Genomic DNA, 17,236 nt, shown 5'->3' on the forward strand with positions numbered 1-17,236 from the left:
TAAAAATACTACGCCATAACCAAGGGGGGTTTATTCCAGGAATGCAGAGTTGGCTCAACGTTGGAAACTTCCCAAAAAAATCACAATGACACACTGTCAACCACACTAACGGTATAAGGGAGAAAAAACATACAATCCCATCAATTGATGCAGGAAAAGCATCTGACAGATGCCAACATCCTACATGATAAACACTCTCAGCAAACTAAGAATAGAAAGAGCGTTTTCAGCTTGATAAGGAAAAACCACAAATAAACTGCAGCTAGCAGCACGCCTCATGGAGGAGGATGGACTGCTCTCCCTGCAAGGTGAGGAGAAAGGCCAGGATCTCTGTTGCCCCATCTCCTACTCACCACCATACTAAGGTCCTAGACGGGGCAACACAGCAAGAAAACAAAATAGAAGACATATGGATCTTAACAAAATAAGCAAAACTGTCCCTATTCACAGGTGCTATGACTGCAAAGGATTAGAAAACAAAATCAAAACAGCAACTAACCCAGATGTAAGAAGTGAGTTCAGCAAGGTCATGGGTTACAAAGCCAGCACAAACATCCGTCATACATCTACACACACGCACTGAACACCTGGGACCCATAAAAACAAGCCTACAAATAATTACATAGCTCCAACACTAACAATAAAACCAACAAAACCATGTGTATTTCTAACAAAAAAGGGGTGGGTGGGTGCGGTGAAAATCACAAAATGCGGATGAAAGAAATTAAGAAGAACGTAAGTAAATGGAGAGCTACACTGTGTTCATGTATCGGAAGACTCACTGCAACCAAGACGTAGATGCTCCCCAGACTGATTGACAGATGCAGTAATTCCTATAAAAATCTGAGCAGGCGTTTTGCAGGTAAAGACAAGCTGAATCTAAATCTTGTCCATAAAGTGGGGGATTGTGCTGCTGATTTCAAGACTTACTATGAAGCTACAGTAATCAATACCGTGGGGTGTTATTAACAGCAAAGGAACAGACGCTTAGATCAAGGGAACAGAAGAGAAGGTGTAGAAAGAGACCCCCATAACGCATGGCCAACTGGTTTTGGACAAAGGTGCAAACATAATTCAATGGTGGCAGGACAGTCAGTTCAATAATAATGGCACAATTGGACATCCATATAAAAACAAAAAAGAAAAGTAGCTTGAACTCAAGCTCACACCATGGGCAAAAACTAACTCAAAATGGGTCACAGATTTAAATGGGAACTTAAAACCTTTTAGTAGAAAACAAGAAAAAATATGTTTGGCCTGGAGTTATGCAGAGAGTTTCTGGATCTGACCCCTATAAAAGAAAACCTGATCATCAGCAAGCACCCAGATGAAAAGCATTTGCTCTGAGGAACACATGGTCAGAAAATGAAGAGGCTCCTCACGGGCTGGGAGAAGATATTTATCAGCTATACACTGAACTTGGATTCACCCCAAACTCAATACTAACAATTCAATTAAAAAATAGGCAGCACCAAGCAGCACGTGGGGGGCAGCTACTTCTCCAGGCAGTGGAGAGCCACCAGCTCGTGCCCGAGGCCTTGGCTGATGTCACATCACTTCTGTCTCCAGCACTACAGTCGGAGCCCACGACAGAACACCTGCCAGACCTGCTGCTGCTCCCCACGACCTGCCAGTTCCTAGAGGAGCCCACGACGGAACTCCTGCCACACCTGAGACTGTTCCCCACCACCTGCCGGTCCCTAAAGGAGCCCACGACGGAACTCCTGCCATGCCAGACACTGCTCCCCACCACCTGCCAGTCCCTAGAGGAGCCCACGACAGAACTGCCACACCTGACACTGCTCCCCACGACCCACCGGTCCCTAGAAGAGCCCACGACGGAACTCCTGCCACGCCTGAGACTGTTCCCCATGACCTACAGGTCCCTAGATGGCAGGACCCAAGCAGAGGATCTCAGCTTGGCACAGGACTGGGCCAAACAGGCATGGTCCTGCACTTCAGACGCCAGCCCTTCTTCTCCAACTCCTACTAACTGCCGAACAGGGCTGGAGCCCCTGCACCCCCATCCCATTTGAACCGCTCAGCTGTCGGTATTGCACGGTGTTTGCACTGAGCAAACAGAGGTGTGGGCAGGTGGCGGCCCTGCCTAGGTGGCACGGGGTGGGGGCATGACGTAAACACAGGCCTGTGCCACGTGAGAGCTGGGTAATGATTTCTGGCCGCGGGAGGGCACAGCTGGCTTGGCACTGCCAGGTCAATGGGCAGCTCTCCACAGTGCTTGTCCTGGTGGTCCATGGAGCAGCCATTAGGGCACCTCACTGAGGCCACCTCTGGGGCCAGCGCCAGCCAAGCAGGAAGAGTGTGAGTCCTGAGACTGCAGAGGACACGCGCCGATACAGACAGAAGCAGTGCACAGGATGCAACAGAAAGGCAGTCACTGCTCCCGTCCTCAGCCCAGGCAGGGACACCAAACCAGGCCTCCCCTCGAGGGCACCCTCCTCCCTGAGGCCGAGCCGGTGGGTTCCAGGCAGAGCAACTCTGTGGCCAACCATCTTCCCCTCCCTCCTCCCCTCCCGGGCCTCCCCTCTTTTCTTCCACCTCCTCCCTTCTCCTCCCTGGTATCTCTTCTCCCTCTTCCTCGCTCCTCCATCCTCCCCCTGCCTCCCTCCTCCCCAAAGACACCTCTAGGATCAGCTGTGCCCACACAGGCAGTGACAAATTTGATCACCTTCAATGTGCTGCTCTGATAAGATTATTTTAATATTAATGCATTCCCTAATTAAGCTGCAATTACCCATCTCCCTGGCCCAGCCTGGGCGTGGCAGGGGGGCTGAGTGAGGAGTCAGAGCCAGCACGGGAGGCCGGGCTTTGGGGCTCCTATCAGCCAAGGGCCCGTGCCGATGGCAAGGGTTGTTTAGTGACTGCCTTGTCAAAGACACCAGGAAAATCACAAGGGTGTTCCTGACTGAACTTCCGAGCAGGGACTCAGATCCCCAAGAGCAGGGGCCTCTTTATGTGTTTCTGTGTCTTCTCTGACCAGAGATCTGGGGCCCACACCAGAGACAGCCCTTGGGGAAGCCGTGGCAAACACGAAAGGGAGCTCTTGACTCTGCAGCCCCACTGCCACGTCCCCTCGCCCCATCCCCCACTGCCACATCCCCTCGCCCCATCCCCACTGCCACGTCCCCTTGCCCTGTCCCCACTGCCACAACCCCTCGTCCCGTCCCCCACTGCCACATCCCACCACCACGTCCCCACTGCCATGTCCCCTCGCCCCATCCCCCTGCCACGTCCCCTCACCCCATCCCACCACCATGTCCACTCACCCCGCCTCACCGCTGCGTCCCCTCGCCCACCCCACCGCCACGTGTCCCCTTGCTTCGTCCCACTGTCACATCCCCTTCACCTTGTTCCTTGGGGGCCCTGATTCCCCAGAGCAGGAAGAGACATCTGCTGACCCCCGAGATGCTGGGTGATCAGGGTGTGAGGGGACTCCCCTGGGACTGGCTTCCTGGTGGGACACTGGGCGCTGTCTCAGGCCACCTGGCTCACCCTTAAGCCAGTGACAGGCCTGCCATCTGCAGACCTGCTGGCCTGAAGCCCTCACAACTTACCCTGGTCTCTCTCGTGACCCAGGAGACCCACCCCTAAACCATGCTCAGGGCCAGCCAGGCCGGGGAGGAGCATCCGTCTCTGTCTCAGGCTCACACCTGCCATCCCACCCTTTGCAGGGACTGTGCAGGCAGCCCACCCACGGTCACAGCAGCGAGGGCGCGTCGTGGGGTCCACGTCAAGGGTCTGCTGATGCTATGGGAACACCCCCATCTCCTCACCCCACACACGGTCACAGGAGCGAGGACGCGTCGTGGGGTCCACGTCAAGGGTCTGCTGACACTGCGGGCACACCCCCATCTCCTCACCCCACCCACGGTCACAGCAGCGAGGGCGCGTCGTGGGGTCCACGTCAACGGTCTGCTGACACCACGGGCACACCCCCATCTCCTCACCCCACCCACGGTCACAGGAGCAAGGGCGCATCATGGGGTCCACGTCAAGGGTCTGCTGATGCTGTGGGAACACCCCCATCTCCTCACCCCACACACGGTCACAGGAGCGAGGACGCGTTGTGGGGTCCACGTCAAGGGTCTGCTGACACTGCGGGCACACCCCCATCTCCCCACCCCACCCACGGTCACAGGAGCAAGGGCGCGTCGTGGGGTCCATGTCAAGGGTCTGCTGATGCTGTGGGAACACCCCCATCTCCTCACCCCACCCACGGTCACAGGAGCAAGGGTGCGTCGTGGGGTCCACGTCAAGGGTCTGCTGATGCTGTGGGAACACCCCCATCTCCTCACCCCACACACGGTCACAGGAGCGAGGACGCGTCGTGGGGTCCACGTCAAGGGTCTGCTGACACTGCGGGCACACCCCCATCTCCCCACCCCACCCACGGTCACAGGAGCAAGGGCGCGTCGTGGGGTCCATGTCAAGGGTCGGCTGATGCTGTGGGAACACCCCCATCTCCTCACCCCACACACGGTCACAGGAGCGAGGACGCGTCGTGGGGTCCACGTCAAGGGTCTGCTGACGCTGCGGGCACACCCCCATCTCCCCACCCCACCCACGGTCACAGGAGCAAGGGCGCGTCGTGGGGTCCATGTCAAGGGTCTGCTGATGCTGTGGGAACACCCCCATCTCCTCACCCCACCCACGGTCACAGGAGCGAGGGCGCGTCGTGGGGTCCATGTCAACGGTCTGCTGACACTGCGGGCACACCCCTGCTCCTCATCTGGAGAATGGGGAGGGGACGGCTCTCTCTGGCAGCAAGCGGTGTGACCTGGACTTTTCTCTTTTTAACTTTAGATTTACATGCACATGAGTTAAGAGCCCAGGAATTCTGTGGGGTGTGTCAGGAACAGCGGTCTCCACACTTCTCATTTCCTTCCTTTCTCTCCAGAGTCCACCATGTTCACCTCTCAGCCGATCATGTCGGTATTAACTGCATTTCTGTGGAATACACATTCCGTGGCTCCTTCTGGACTTGAGAGCTCGGATGTTCTGCTGACTTCCCGAGAGACAGCGAGGCTTCAGCTCTCCCTGCCTCCCGCCCTGCAACACGTGTCTCCCTCCTCCCGGTCCCCTTTCTTAACATGAGGCTCAGGGCTGTGTTCAGATCAGGCCTCAGCTCCCTTACGACTGTGTGAGGCTGCTCAGGGCCAGCTCAGAATGCACAGACACTGCTGCTTCTCATGCAACTCTGCTGTCCCCGGAGCCAACGATCATCCTGCTTCCCACGGACTCAGCCTTCTAGGTGCTCATGGCTCTTGTCAGCCGTCCCTCTTTGCCAGCTGTCTACACAGGTGCTTCCCAGTCTTTTTGTGCGGGACAGCAAACCTAAAACCTGAGAAATGTGTGTGGCACACAGGGAAGGAGGAGGCTGCCAAAGAGTGACCCAGGGACCTGGGGACCAACGTCCATGGCAGCCCACGCCTGGCACACATGTGTGGAAAGCTCCGGTCCGCATCATGACACCCAACGCACCAGGTTCTGTCCTAGAACCTCTGGTGGGTTCCAACCCCCGCTGGAGGCTTCCTTCTCTGCTCTATATCCCAGAAACTCTGGCCCGTTCTGGCCCCTGCCAGCTGCTCCCCAGGCCTAAGGCTTCCTTCTCTGCTCTATATCCCAGAACCTCTGGCCTGTTCTGGCCCCTGCCGGCTGCTCCCCAGGCCCGAGGCCTCCTTCTCTGCTTCCGCGGCGGAAGCCCCTGTGGTCTGCTCTGCGTGCCACAGCCACGCTCTTTCCTGGTTTACTCCCTCAACCTTTGGGAGTGCATCCTCTGCCAGCTTCCTGAGAGACGGTGCGGGGCAGTCAAGTTTTTAAGGCCTTGAACCCTGCAGATGCCCGTACTTCTTCCTTCAGACCTGATGTGGGGCTGAGGGGCTATGAGATCCCGAGATGCAGGTCACTATGCCAGAAACTCGGAGGTGCTGCTGCTAGGAAATGCTAGATGACTGATCCCGGATCCTTTGCAAGTGACCTCTGTGTTTCTTCTCTGAAGTTCTCAGGCTCTTCCTTTCGTCCTGTGTCCTGAATCTTCATGCTGCCGCACACTGTGTGGGTCTATCTCCAACCACAGACAGCCCAGTCTGAGCCTCTCCCGGGAGGCAGGGAGCTGCGTCCTTCCTTCAGGGAGACGTCCTTGAGGCACTTCTGTTATCATCTGCTTTTTCCCTGTTCCCTCCTTCCATATTCCTGTCGTTCAGACAGTGGGCTGTACCTCTAATGTTCTTACCTCTCTTCTCCTGTTTTCCATCTTGTTGTCTTTACTTTCAGACTTTCTCAACGTTACTTTACAAATCTTCTTAGATTTCCATTCACTGTTCCCTACTTTTGCCTTCCCGCTGCTCACTGCTTTCTCTTGGCATGTGTTAAGCTGCCCTGTTGTTTGGTTGCTGAAGCCCCGTCTTCTCTCTGAGGAGATCCAGCAGACAGTTTTTGGAGATTTTCTTTGCTGGGACAGTGGGTTCCCTCCCCGCTGACGCTGTGTTTCTCTGCGTTTCGCTGTGCTCTGTTTTCCCTGCTCGTTTCCTGTCCTTTCCCTTGGGCTGTCTGACAATCCCTGGGTATCAGCTTCTCACTAGGGGAGGGCACTAGGGGCCCAGGGATACTCCGGGTAGGAGCGTGGAGCCGCCTGCCACGGTTTTCCCCAGGGAGCGATCCATGGGAGCTGTCGAGCTGGAGAACTGCCAACGCCAGGTCCTTCTGGGCTGCTCGGATCCACAGGGAGGTCTTTCCACCATGGCCTACAGGGTCACACCTGCTGCCCGTGTTCTGCAGGGCACGTGGCGGGAGTGTGCGATCCAGGCCCACACCTGCATCTATCAATCCGGGCTCAGTTCAAGCCTGTTGTCCTGACTTGGGTCTGTCCAGGGACCTCGCCAGCCCTCTCCAGAGCAGCGGTCCACAAACGCGCTGAGCATCTGCGTGGTCTGTAGGGCTGCCTAGCACAGACTGCCGGCCACCCCCAGGCCTCTGGCTGAGCAAGTCTGAGATGAGACCCGAGAATCCACATTTCTAAGAGGCTCCCAGGGAGGCAGCGGCTGACCTGGGTACTGCACTTTAAGTATCACTGCTCCAAGAATAAACTGCTGGCTTGTTTTGGAGTTTTCATCTTTCCTGGGGAGCGGCAACTGCCCAGGGCACACAGATGGACAGATGGTTCCGGGGACCCATCTCTTAATTCAGCATTCAAGCCTCCAGATCCACTGTGCTTCAGTCAGTGGCATCCCTCCCCTAACGCCACTTGACAGCCAGTTCCTGGGCCGCGTCGGAGTTCTGAAGTGTAACTCAGGCGGGTTCTCAGCTCCACCCGCCGCCGGCTTAGATTCCGGTTTCCCAAGTCTACTCAGTCCTTTCACTGCTCACCCGCCAATTCCAGACTCCAAAAGTCTGCCTCTGTATCCTCTCCCTCTGTGAGGTTAGGCCTTACATAAAACAGAGGCCACCAACACTGTGATTTTCGGGGGCACAGACACGAGCTGCATCAGCCACTGGGGCCTGGACGCCCGACCCACCCTCACCTCCTGGTGGCGCCATGTGGCGCGGCCCCGCCTATCCCAGGCCTCTGCTCATCCTCCCCTTCCTGCTTCCAGACCACGCTGGCCCTGACTTCTCCATGGTCAGCTCGGACACGCCTCTTCGCACCCCCCACTCCCAATCAGCCAAGGCCCGGGCACCTGTCACAGCCAGATGCCGACCACCCGCGTGCCTGAGACGCGCAGAGACCCAGACAAGAGGTTAACGAACAGACGGGCGAACCCGAGACAGGCAGAGACCCAGACAACAAGGGAAGTAACAGACAGGAGAACCCGAGATGCGCAGAGACCCAGATAACAGGTGAACAAACACACGAGCGAACCCGAGACAGGCAGAGACCCAGACAACAGGGGAACGAACAGACGGGCGAACCCGAGACAGGCAGACACCCAGACAACAGGGGAACGAACAGACGGGCGAACCCGAGACAGGCAGAGACCCAGACAAAAAGGGAAGGAACAGACGGGCGAACCCGAGATGCGCAGAGACCCAGACAACAGGTGAACGAACATACGAGCGAACCCGAGACAGGCAGACACCCAGACAACACGGGAACGAACAGATGGGCAAACCCGAGACAGGCAGAGACCCAGACAACAGGTGAACGAACAGACGGGCGAACCCGAGACGGGCAGAGACCCAGACAACAGGGGGACAAACAGACGGGCGAACCCAAGACGGGCAGAGACCCAGACAACAGGGGAACGAACAGATGGGCAAACCCGAGACAGGCAGATACCCAGACAACAGGGGAAGGAACAGACGGGCAAACCCGAGACGGGCAGAGATCCAGACAACAGGGGAACAAACAGACAAGCGAATGGGTGCACAGCCAAGGCACAGGCCCGTGACAGCAGGGGATGGAAGGCCCCTTCCCAAATCCTCTCCCAGGGTGCAGAGCCACCTAAAAATATGGCTCCAAGTCTGCATCCTCAGCTCCGAAACTTGCCAATAACACCTGCAGAACACAGGGCGGAGAGGGAGCCACAGTGGAGACCGGGAGCAGCCCTTGTGCAGGTGGGGAGCTGGAAAGGAGCCCCCGATTGCCATCAGCTTGCCCCTCAATCTGGCAACACAGGCCCCCCCTTCTGGCTTTTGTCCTCCAACCCCACCGTACTACTCCAGGAGGGCAGACCACCCGCTAGCCAGCCACCAAGCCCCTACCTGCCGGCAGGGTGCGCCCAGACTCAGGGCAGTCTTGGCTTATGGGGGTGGGGCACAAGAGGGAGGGAAGACCCCACCTAAGACCCTCCCCACAAAGGAGCGGGGCAGAGGACAATCACTCCTGATACATCAGCCTGGGTGCTGGGCTGTGGGAAGCGGACAAGTGACCGCCACACAACCTCTGCACCTGCACGCTCACAGGGAATGCTCTCCCACAGTACAGGGCGCGATGGCAAGTAGGTGGGAAGAAGCAGAAGAAGGTATCATCGGATGAAAGCTGAGTCTGAAATCAACTCGAGACGCCAAAGGCCAGAAAGCAGCAGCCTCCAGGCCCCACCAAAGATGACCCTGCAGACACCCCCAAGGGAGGGGCTGATGGGCGGGTGGCTCAGACTCCGGTGATGCTGCAGATACCCCCCAAGGGAGGGGGCTGGCGGCCGGGTGGCTCTGACACAGGAGCAAGGGGACGCCGGGCCACGCTCCAGGCTGCTGCTAAGGGCTGGACAGGGAACCCTCCCCCAGGTCCCCCCAGAACCAGGAGCGTGGGGCAGTGCCCAGCTCCCTCCAACAGCAGAGAGCAACACAGGGGGCAGGGGTCTCCTGAGCCCCACAGCCTCGCTGGGGGTGCAGACTGCACAGTGACTCTGGACTCCCAGCCCTGCTCCTTCAGGGGCACCCTGCAGAGTCGACACAGCCCCGGCAGCACCATCCGAGGCTTGGCGTGGGCAGACCCCAGCACCACCTCCCCACATCAGGGGATAGGCTGGCATTCCAAAGGCCGTGGGCCTCACGTAGACCTGGAGGGTGTGGGCAGGCCCCGCTGGCCCTCATGGAGGCCTCATTCTTCCCTGGGACGCCACAGGCCTTGGCCGCAAAGGGCTCTCTGGACGCCATGAAGCACACTTCAGCTGGTGAGAGATGGATTTGTTTTCGTGGAGGACTGGATTTACTTGTGATTAATGGGGTACATATAAACTGACAAATGATACGAAGTAGTTTAGGGGCCTGAGATTTCAGCCCCTTGCTTCTCCACAGCTGCCTGCAGACTCGGATGGCTCCACCTGTTTGCACAACCCCACGGGGCCATGGGGACACGGGGCCAGGGTGCTCTGCCCCAGCAACCACCAGGCCCGGCTGCCCACAGGGGAGGACAAACCCTCTGGGGATGACAGGCAGGTGATGGCCTGAGGCTGCCCCAAAGGCGCACGGATGGACCTACCCACGGAAGGTCGAGGATGGCGGGGACCGGGGGCGGGGGGTGCCTACCTGCCACCTCCTTGGACGATGGCAGACTCGCGGCGGCAGCCTCAAGGTCGGCTGGGACGGTGCCTCCTCTCTCCATGGCGCGCAGGAGCCCGCGCAGTCGCTCGCACTCCGCCTGCAGCTGGCTGTGGTCCTCGCGTAGGCGCTGCCTGGCCACACTGGTGGGGTTCAGGCTCATGTGCAGCACTTTGGTCCTGCTCTGGTCATAGTCACCCTGCAGGAACACACACAGCACAGGTCACCATGGCCCAGGCACACACGCAGCACGGGTCACACACAGCATGGGTCACCATGGCCCAGGAAGACACACAGCACGGGTCACACACAGCACAGTCAGTGCTCAGTTCTTTTGTCTTCTTGAGCCTGCCTGGCAGCCACCTCTCCTGGAAGGAGTGGCTCCTTCCCTGTGCCCTGTGGACAGGTGCATGACCAAGTCCTGGCCACCTGCTGGATCCCTTCTGCCTAACCACAGGAACAGGGTGAGAGGGGACATGCGGCCTTTGCTCAGCCAAGTGCGGTGCTTCCCGGAATTCCACACTCAGTGCCTGGGAGGGAGGCTTCCTCTCCTCTGAGGTTCCTGGCTGGGATGAGACTGGGAGCCCGTGTGGCCATGTTCCCATCTCTTCCCTACCAGCCTGGAAGGTGTCCCATGCCGCAAGAGAAACAAGGTCAACCACACAGAGATGGAAGGCGAGGGAGCCTGGCATCGGCGTGGGTGGCTCAGGAATGCGCCTCGCAACCTGACGTTCCCACGAAACCCAGGGCCGGGATGTGTGTGGCATCCTTGAGGGAGGAGTGCGCCTGGAGGCCCAGCCTGCTGACCTGTGGTGGGTGACCGACCCCCAGCAACAAGCACCATGCAGCCCTGCAGCAGGGACGGCCATTCACAGCAGGGGACAGTCGCTGACAGCAGGGGACAGCTGCCCACAGCAGGGGACAGCCGCCCACAGCAGGGGACAGCCGCCCACAGCAGGGGACAGCCACCCCCAGCAGGGAGGTGCAGGGTCACTGCGCACCCAAGACCCCGACCTCACGCCACACACAAACATCAGCCGCCCCCAGCAGGGAGGTGCAGGGTCACTGCGCACCCAAGACCCCAACCTCACGCCACACACAAACATCAGCCGCCCCCAGCAGGGAGGTGCAGGGTCACTGCACACCCGAGACCCCGACCTCACGCCACACACAAACATCAGCCGCCCCCAGCAGGGAGGTGCAGGGTCACTGCGCACCCGAGACCCCGACCTCACGCCACACACAAACATCAGCCGCCCACAGCAGGGAGGTGCAGGGTCACTGCGCACCCGAGACCCCAACCCCACGCCACACACAAACATCAGCCGCCCACAGCAGGGAGGTGCAGGGTCACTGCGCACCCGAGACCCCAACCTCACGCCGCACACAAACATCAGCCGCCCAGAGCAGGGAGCTGCAGGGTTACTGCACACCCGAGACCCCGACCTCATGCCACACACAAACAACAGCTGCCCCCAGCAGGGAGGTGCAGGGTCACTGCACACCTGAGACCCCGACCTCACATCACACACAAACATCAGTTCCACCACATTCTGTCTCCTGGGAGTAGACACAGGTTTCTCAAATAGGGTTCAGGAAGTGCTAGACGTAAAAGAAAAAAAAAAAGAGTACAACTGACCTTATAGAAATTAAGAACTTCATCCACTGAAACAGTGGAAAGGCACCCACAGAGCAGGAGGTGCTGTTTGAAAATCACATTTCTGAGAAAGGACTCAGATCCAGAACATACGAAGAAGTCAGAAATAACCAAGGGCATGTCAGAAATAACCAAGGGCATGTCAGACAACCCACTCTAAAAATCTGCAAAAAATGTGAGCAGACATTTCCCAAAGAAAGACACCCAAAAAGCTGATAAACATATGAAAAGGCGCACACACATGGGCCAGGGCCAGGGCCAGGGCCGGGGCCAGAGACGCACACACACACACACACACACACACACACAGGCCAGGGCCGGGGCCAGAGGCGCGCACGCGCATACACACACACGCGCACACACACACACACACACACACACACACACACACACACAGTCCAGGGCCGGGGCCAGAGGCGCACACACACACACACACACGGGCCAGGGCCGGAACCAGCAGCACACACACAAGCCAGGGCCAGAGCTAACAGCACACGCACGTACATACAGGCCAGGGCCGGGGCCAGTGGCGCACGCGCACACACACACACACACACACAGGCCAAGGCCAAGGCCAGGGCCAGGGCCAGGGCCAACGGCGCACGCACGCACATACACACACACACACACACACACACACAGGCCAGGGCTGGGGCCAGTAGCGCCCACACACACAGGCCAGGGCCGGAACCAGCGGCACACACACACACACACACACACACAAGCCAGGGCCAAAGCTAACAGCACACGCACGTACACACGGGCCAGGGCCGGAACCAGCGGCGCACGTGCGCACGCACACACACACACACACAAGCCAGGGCCAAAGCTAACAGCACACGCACGTACACACGGGCCAGGGCCGGAACCAGCGGCGCACGTGCGCGCACACACACACACACACAGGCCAGGGCCGGGGCCAGCGGCACACAAACACACATACACACACACACACACAGGCCAGGGCCGGAGCCAGCGGCGCGCGCACACACACACACACACACACACACACACACAGACACACACACACACACACACACACACACACAGGCCAGGGCCGGGGCCAGCGGCACACGCATACACACACGGGCCAGGGCCAACGGCACATGCACACACACACGGGCCAGGGCTGGAGCCAGTGGCGCACACACACACACACACACGCACACACATGGGCCAGGGCTCCCGCCAAGTGCTGAGATTCTGCAGCTCGTGGCTGTGAGCTGTGAGGCAGTGAGACTGGATGGGCACCCGGTCCCTCAGGCACAGACATGACCATGGTCGTCGTGACATGGGTCATGTCAGGCACAGACATGACCCAGCAAGCCAGGCCAGCCCCACGCATAGCAATGGCCTCCTCCCCTTTGGCAATGAGTTCCCGCCACCCTTGGGGCTTCTGCCCACGCACTGTCCTATCTCCGAGAGGGGAACAGGGAAACACATCCTGTGTTCAGATCACCCCACGCTCTTAGGAGAGGCCGGTGTGGACACACCCCACGAGGTGAAGAGACCGGGCGCAGTAAGCTTCCAGCCTCCCAGGAGCTCAGGCTGCTGTGGGCCACTGCTCTCCAAGTCCCCAAAGGACGGCGAGGCCTGGCCTGGGCTGTGCCCTGGGGACCTCACTGGGGCTGGAGCCCGTCAGCCATGGGCAATCGTGGTCCCAGAGCCCAGAATGTGCCTCCAACAGGGAGAGAGGAGGGGATGGGGAAGAAGGGAAGAGACCTCACCCCTCCTGGTGCCACCCGGGACTCTAAGACATCCCCCTGACGTCACGTCACACAAGCTAACTGCTGGCCCTGCCACCCTCCTCATGGAAGAGGCCAGTGGAGATGGACATGCTGACCTGGACCAGGGACCTCCGGCCCCATGGCACGATGGCAGAGGCCGCCGCAGAGGGAAGTGGGGTTTGCAGACATGGCTCGCTTGGCCGCTCCCTCTGTGCTTCTCCTGGGAAGGAAGGGAGGGGAAATCCACCCACTCAGGCCCAGGGGAGAGGGAGGCAGCAGCCCTGACGCTGGGCTGGGGCAGGAGAGGATCCGCGCAGCTCTTCACAGGTTTTCTGAGAACCTTGTAAACCTCAGAGGATGAAGAGATATCTTGTAACTCTGGCTGAATCACAGACTCTTGGGGTTGAAAGGATTGCTACTTCATCCAGTTTTCACAGCCGGGGTAAGATAACCCAGTATGCAGAATCCAGCCACCCACACGCACTCAGGAGACCCCTCTGATGGGCGGCACTGGCTTTCCGGGGACTCTGTGCGCTGGACAGCATCTCAACCTCTTCACCATCCTACGGAGCCTCGAGGAGCCAGGGAGGATGTGGGCAGAGGGTGGGGCCGCCTCCTGCGGAGACCAGCCAGTCACGGGGCTGTGCAGTCACCCTGCCCCTGTCCTAACCACGTAGCGCTGCAACTGCACCCAGAAAGCCGCAGGGCACACAAGGCCAGCATGGGCTCCGCTGACGGAGCTGCGGGCACGGAAACACGAATCTGAATTTCAGATAACCCGCGTGTGTCCCAAAATATTCTTCTTTTGATTTTCTTCAACCCTTTAAAAATGTACAACGGTTCTTAGTTTAGGGGCTGCACAGCAGGCGGGGCTGTAGTCAGCTGACCCCTGGCAAGGACGAGGCCACACGGCGTGTACTCAGCCCTCCTCTGACCCAGAGCAGTGAGACCCTCCTCCCCCAGGCCTCACCCTCCTCTTCCTCCCCCCCAGGCCTCAGCCTCCTCTTCCTCCCCCCCAGGCCTCACCCTCCTCTTCCTCTCCCAGGCCTCAGCCTCCTCTTCCTCCCCAGGCTTCAACACCTCGGACCTCCTGAAGGGACCTCCAGGTGGGAGGAGATAGTGACCATCCTAGAGGCTGCCCAGCAAGGCCTCGCCTGGCCCCAGTGTCCTCCTACTTAGCAGACAGGGGGACTTGCAGGAGGGGTGGGGGATCAGTGGTGGTGCGCCCAGCGCTGGCGTTGGACCCAGCAGTGCCTGAGGACGTCAAGTTCCCCGGGGTGGATGTCCTGGCAACGTTCAACGTTCCACGGGTAGGAACGAGAGCCAGAGGCACAGCCCCAGCCCCCAGCCAGGGTGCCCCGCGACCGGCCCATCATCCTGGGATGAGGTTTCCCCCCTGATGGGGGGCTTGAGGTCCAGGAAACAATTCTGTATATCAGAGGATTTAAGGACCAAAAGCAGAAGCCAGGAGAGATGAAGGAAACCAAATCAAAACAGAGAAAAGATAAAACTGAGAAGTTCTTCTTAAACACCAATCCTGTCACCCTCTGGCCCCCAACAGTGCAGCGCCCTGCACTGCTGGCCCCGCTGGGGGTGAAGGCTTGGTGTGTGCAAAGCCACCGTGTCCAGGCTGGGACCAACCCCCAGGCTTGTCCTCCTCAGCCACTACGCATGCACCACCAGGTCCTGCTCTCCCGGAGCCACAGTGTGAGGCCAAGGTCGGCGCAGGTTCCCGTGGCCCGGCTTCCACCTGCAGCAGGAGGCCCTGGGTCACGGAGAGCATTCACTGGGCACCTGCGGCTGGGGCTGGAGCGACCTGCCAATGGCACCGCTGACCAGGGCTGAGAACAAGCCTGCGCTCCATAACTGGTGGCTTGGAGAACCCACCTCCCAGGAGGGCGAGGGAAGGGGGAGGACAGGCGCTAGGGCTCTGTGCAGATGGCAACATTCCAGGCAGCTAGTCGTCTTTCTGTAAGTTCAGGGGACTTTCCCTGCCTGATGCCTGGAGAAGGCAGAGCCCCTAGAGGCAGCACGGGAGGGGCAGACTGGGCACCACCCACCCGCTCACGTCCCCACCGTGATTCTGGGCCAGGCTCTTGACCTCCACGTGTTCGTTCCTGCCATCCTTCCTTTCTTCCCTTAGTCCATCCACCCGCACACCTGTCTGTCCATCTGACATGATTTCCAGGCCCTGGATGCCCTCAGCACAGCTGTTCATACAGGGGTGGAGCTGCCACTCACGGTGGGAGCAGCTGGCATCCCACAGAGGGGCCTCCTGGGCCACATTCAGCACGTGGAGGGGACATTCCCGGCCCCTCCAGAAGGAGGCCACGCCTGAGCCCCTGGGGGCCCAGGACCTCTGCTCCAGGTGAGACAGGACAGTGCCCCAAGGTGGCTAGGGGCGACAGCCAAACTTCCAGCCTGCTGCTGTGACCACAGCCTGGGCAGCGCAGAGTCAGGCACACCATTCCATGCCTCGGAGCCCGCGCGCCACACATTTCAGCAGGTGCTGGAAGTGCAGGGGTAATGGGAGCCCTGTGCTGAGGCCCGTCTCCAGGGCAGCCGAGTGTCGGGATGGGAGGACGGCCCTGTGTCCTATACAAACAGCACCACTCCTGCGCCCGCCCCACCAAGAGGAGCCATTTCAAACACACAGGCAGCAAAACAGCATGGGAGGAAACTAGGCGGGATCTAGGTGATTAGGAAACATCCCATGTCTCGGATCAGAAGACCCGGCGCTGTCGGGACCAGAGACTCCCAGGGCTGATCTGCACATTCTGTACAATCCCAGGACTCAGCCGGCCTCCCTGAAGAACTGATAAGCTGATTCTGAAACTCACACGGAACTGCAGGGGCTCAGAAGAGCCACCACAGGCTTGCAAAGGGGGAACACGGGAGGAAGACTCAGTCTCCTGATTTCAAAACTTACTACAAAGCCACTGCAATCAGGATGGTGTGGTGTGGGCATGAGGACCGACGTACAGACCAACAACACAGTGGCGAGTCCAGGAACCAACCACATGTTCATGTTGAGCGATTGTGAGAAAGGTGTTAAGACCTTTCGATAGGGAAAAATAGTCTTTTCAACAAATGCTGCTGGGACAACGGGCTGGCACATGCCAAAGAACGAAGCTGGGCCCCGCCTCCCACCATAAACAGAAACTAAGTAACAATGGATCCAAGACCCACGCAAAGCCCAACCGTAAAAGCTGTGGAAGAAAACAGAGGAGGAAACCCTCCTAACCTTGGATTTAACAAAGAATTCTTAGCCCAAAGCACAAAGAACAAAAGAAAAAAACAGGTAATCAGACTTCACCCAAACTAAGAACTCTTGTGCTTCAAAGGACGCCAATGAGAGGCAAAAACAAGCCACAGAATGGGAGAAAATGTCTGCAAATCTATACCCGAAGAACTTACACCTCAACACATGAAGCACTGTCAGCAAACGACCCAGTGTCACAATAGGCAAGGCGTCTGCAGACAGACTCCTATGAGGATCCAGTGTCACAATGGGCAAGGCATCTGAAGACAGACTTCTATGAGTTCAAGAGATACACGAAAAGCTGCTCGGCATCATCCGGCATCCAGAGACAGAAAGTGAAATCACAGTCAGGTATCACTTTGCACCCCCAGGACGGCCGGGAAGTCATGCAACAACACGTTGGTGAGGATGGGGAGAAACTGGAACCCTAGTGTGTGGCAGCCCTGGAGAAGAGTCTGGCAGTTCCTCCAATGGTGAAATGGTTACCATGTGACCCAGCAGGCCCAGTCCCAGGCAGACCCCCGAGAGAACTGCACACACATCTACACAGACTCGTCCGTGAATGTTCAGAGCAGCTGTGTTCATAACAGC

The 17,236-nt window shown here is 58.6% G+C and overlaps 1 protein-coding gene across 22 annotated transcripts in view; it reads right to left on the minus strand.

Annotated features, from left to right (window-relative positions):
• MAD1L1 (mitotic arrest deficient 1 like 1) overlaps window positions 1–17,236 on the minus strand; it is a 420,579-nt gene that overhangs the window by 108,651 nt on the left and 294,692 nt on the right. For all 22 annotated transcript variants that reach the window (XM_031013142.3, XM_031013141.3, XM_031013143.3 and 19 more), the window contains one exon: window positions 9,988–10,198. In XM_031013142.3, the coding sequence (XP_030869002.2) occupies window positions 9,988–10,198 (211 nt within the window). The remainder of the gene's footprint in view (window positions 1–9,987; window positions 10,199–17,236) is intronic.

Source organism: Gorilla gorilla, chromosome 6 (assembly GCF_029281585.2).
Source record: "Gorilla gorilla gorilla isolate KB3781 chromosome 6, NHGRI_mGorGor1-v2.1_pri, whole genome shotgun sequence".
In the NCBI taxonomy this organism is placed as follows: Eukaryota; Metazoa; Chordata; class Mammalia; order Primates; family Hominidae; genus Gorilla; species Gorilla gorilla.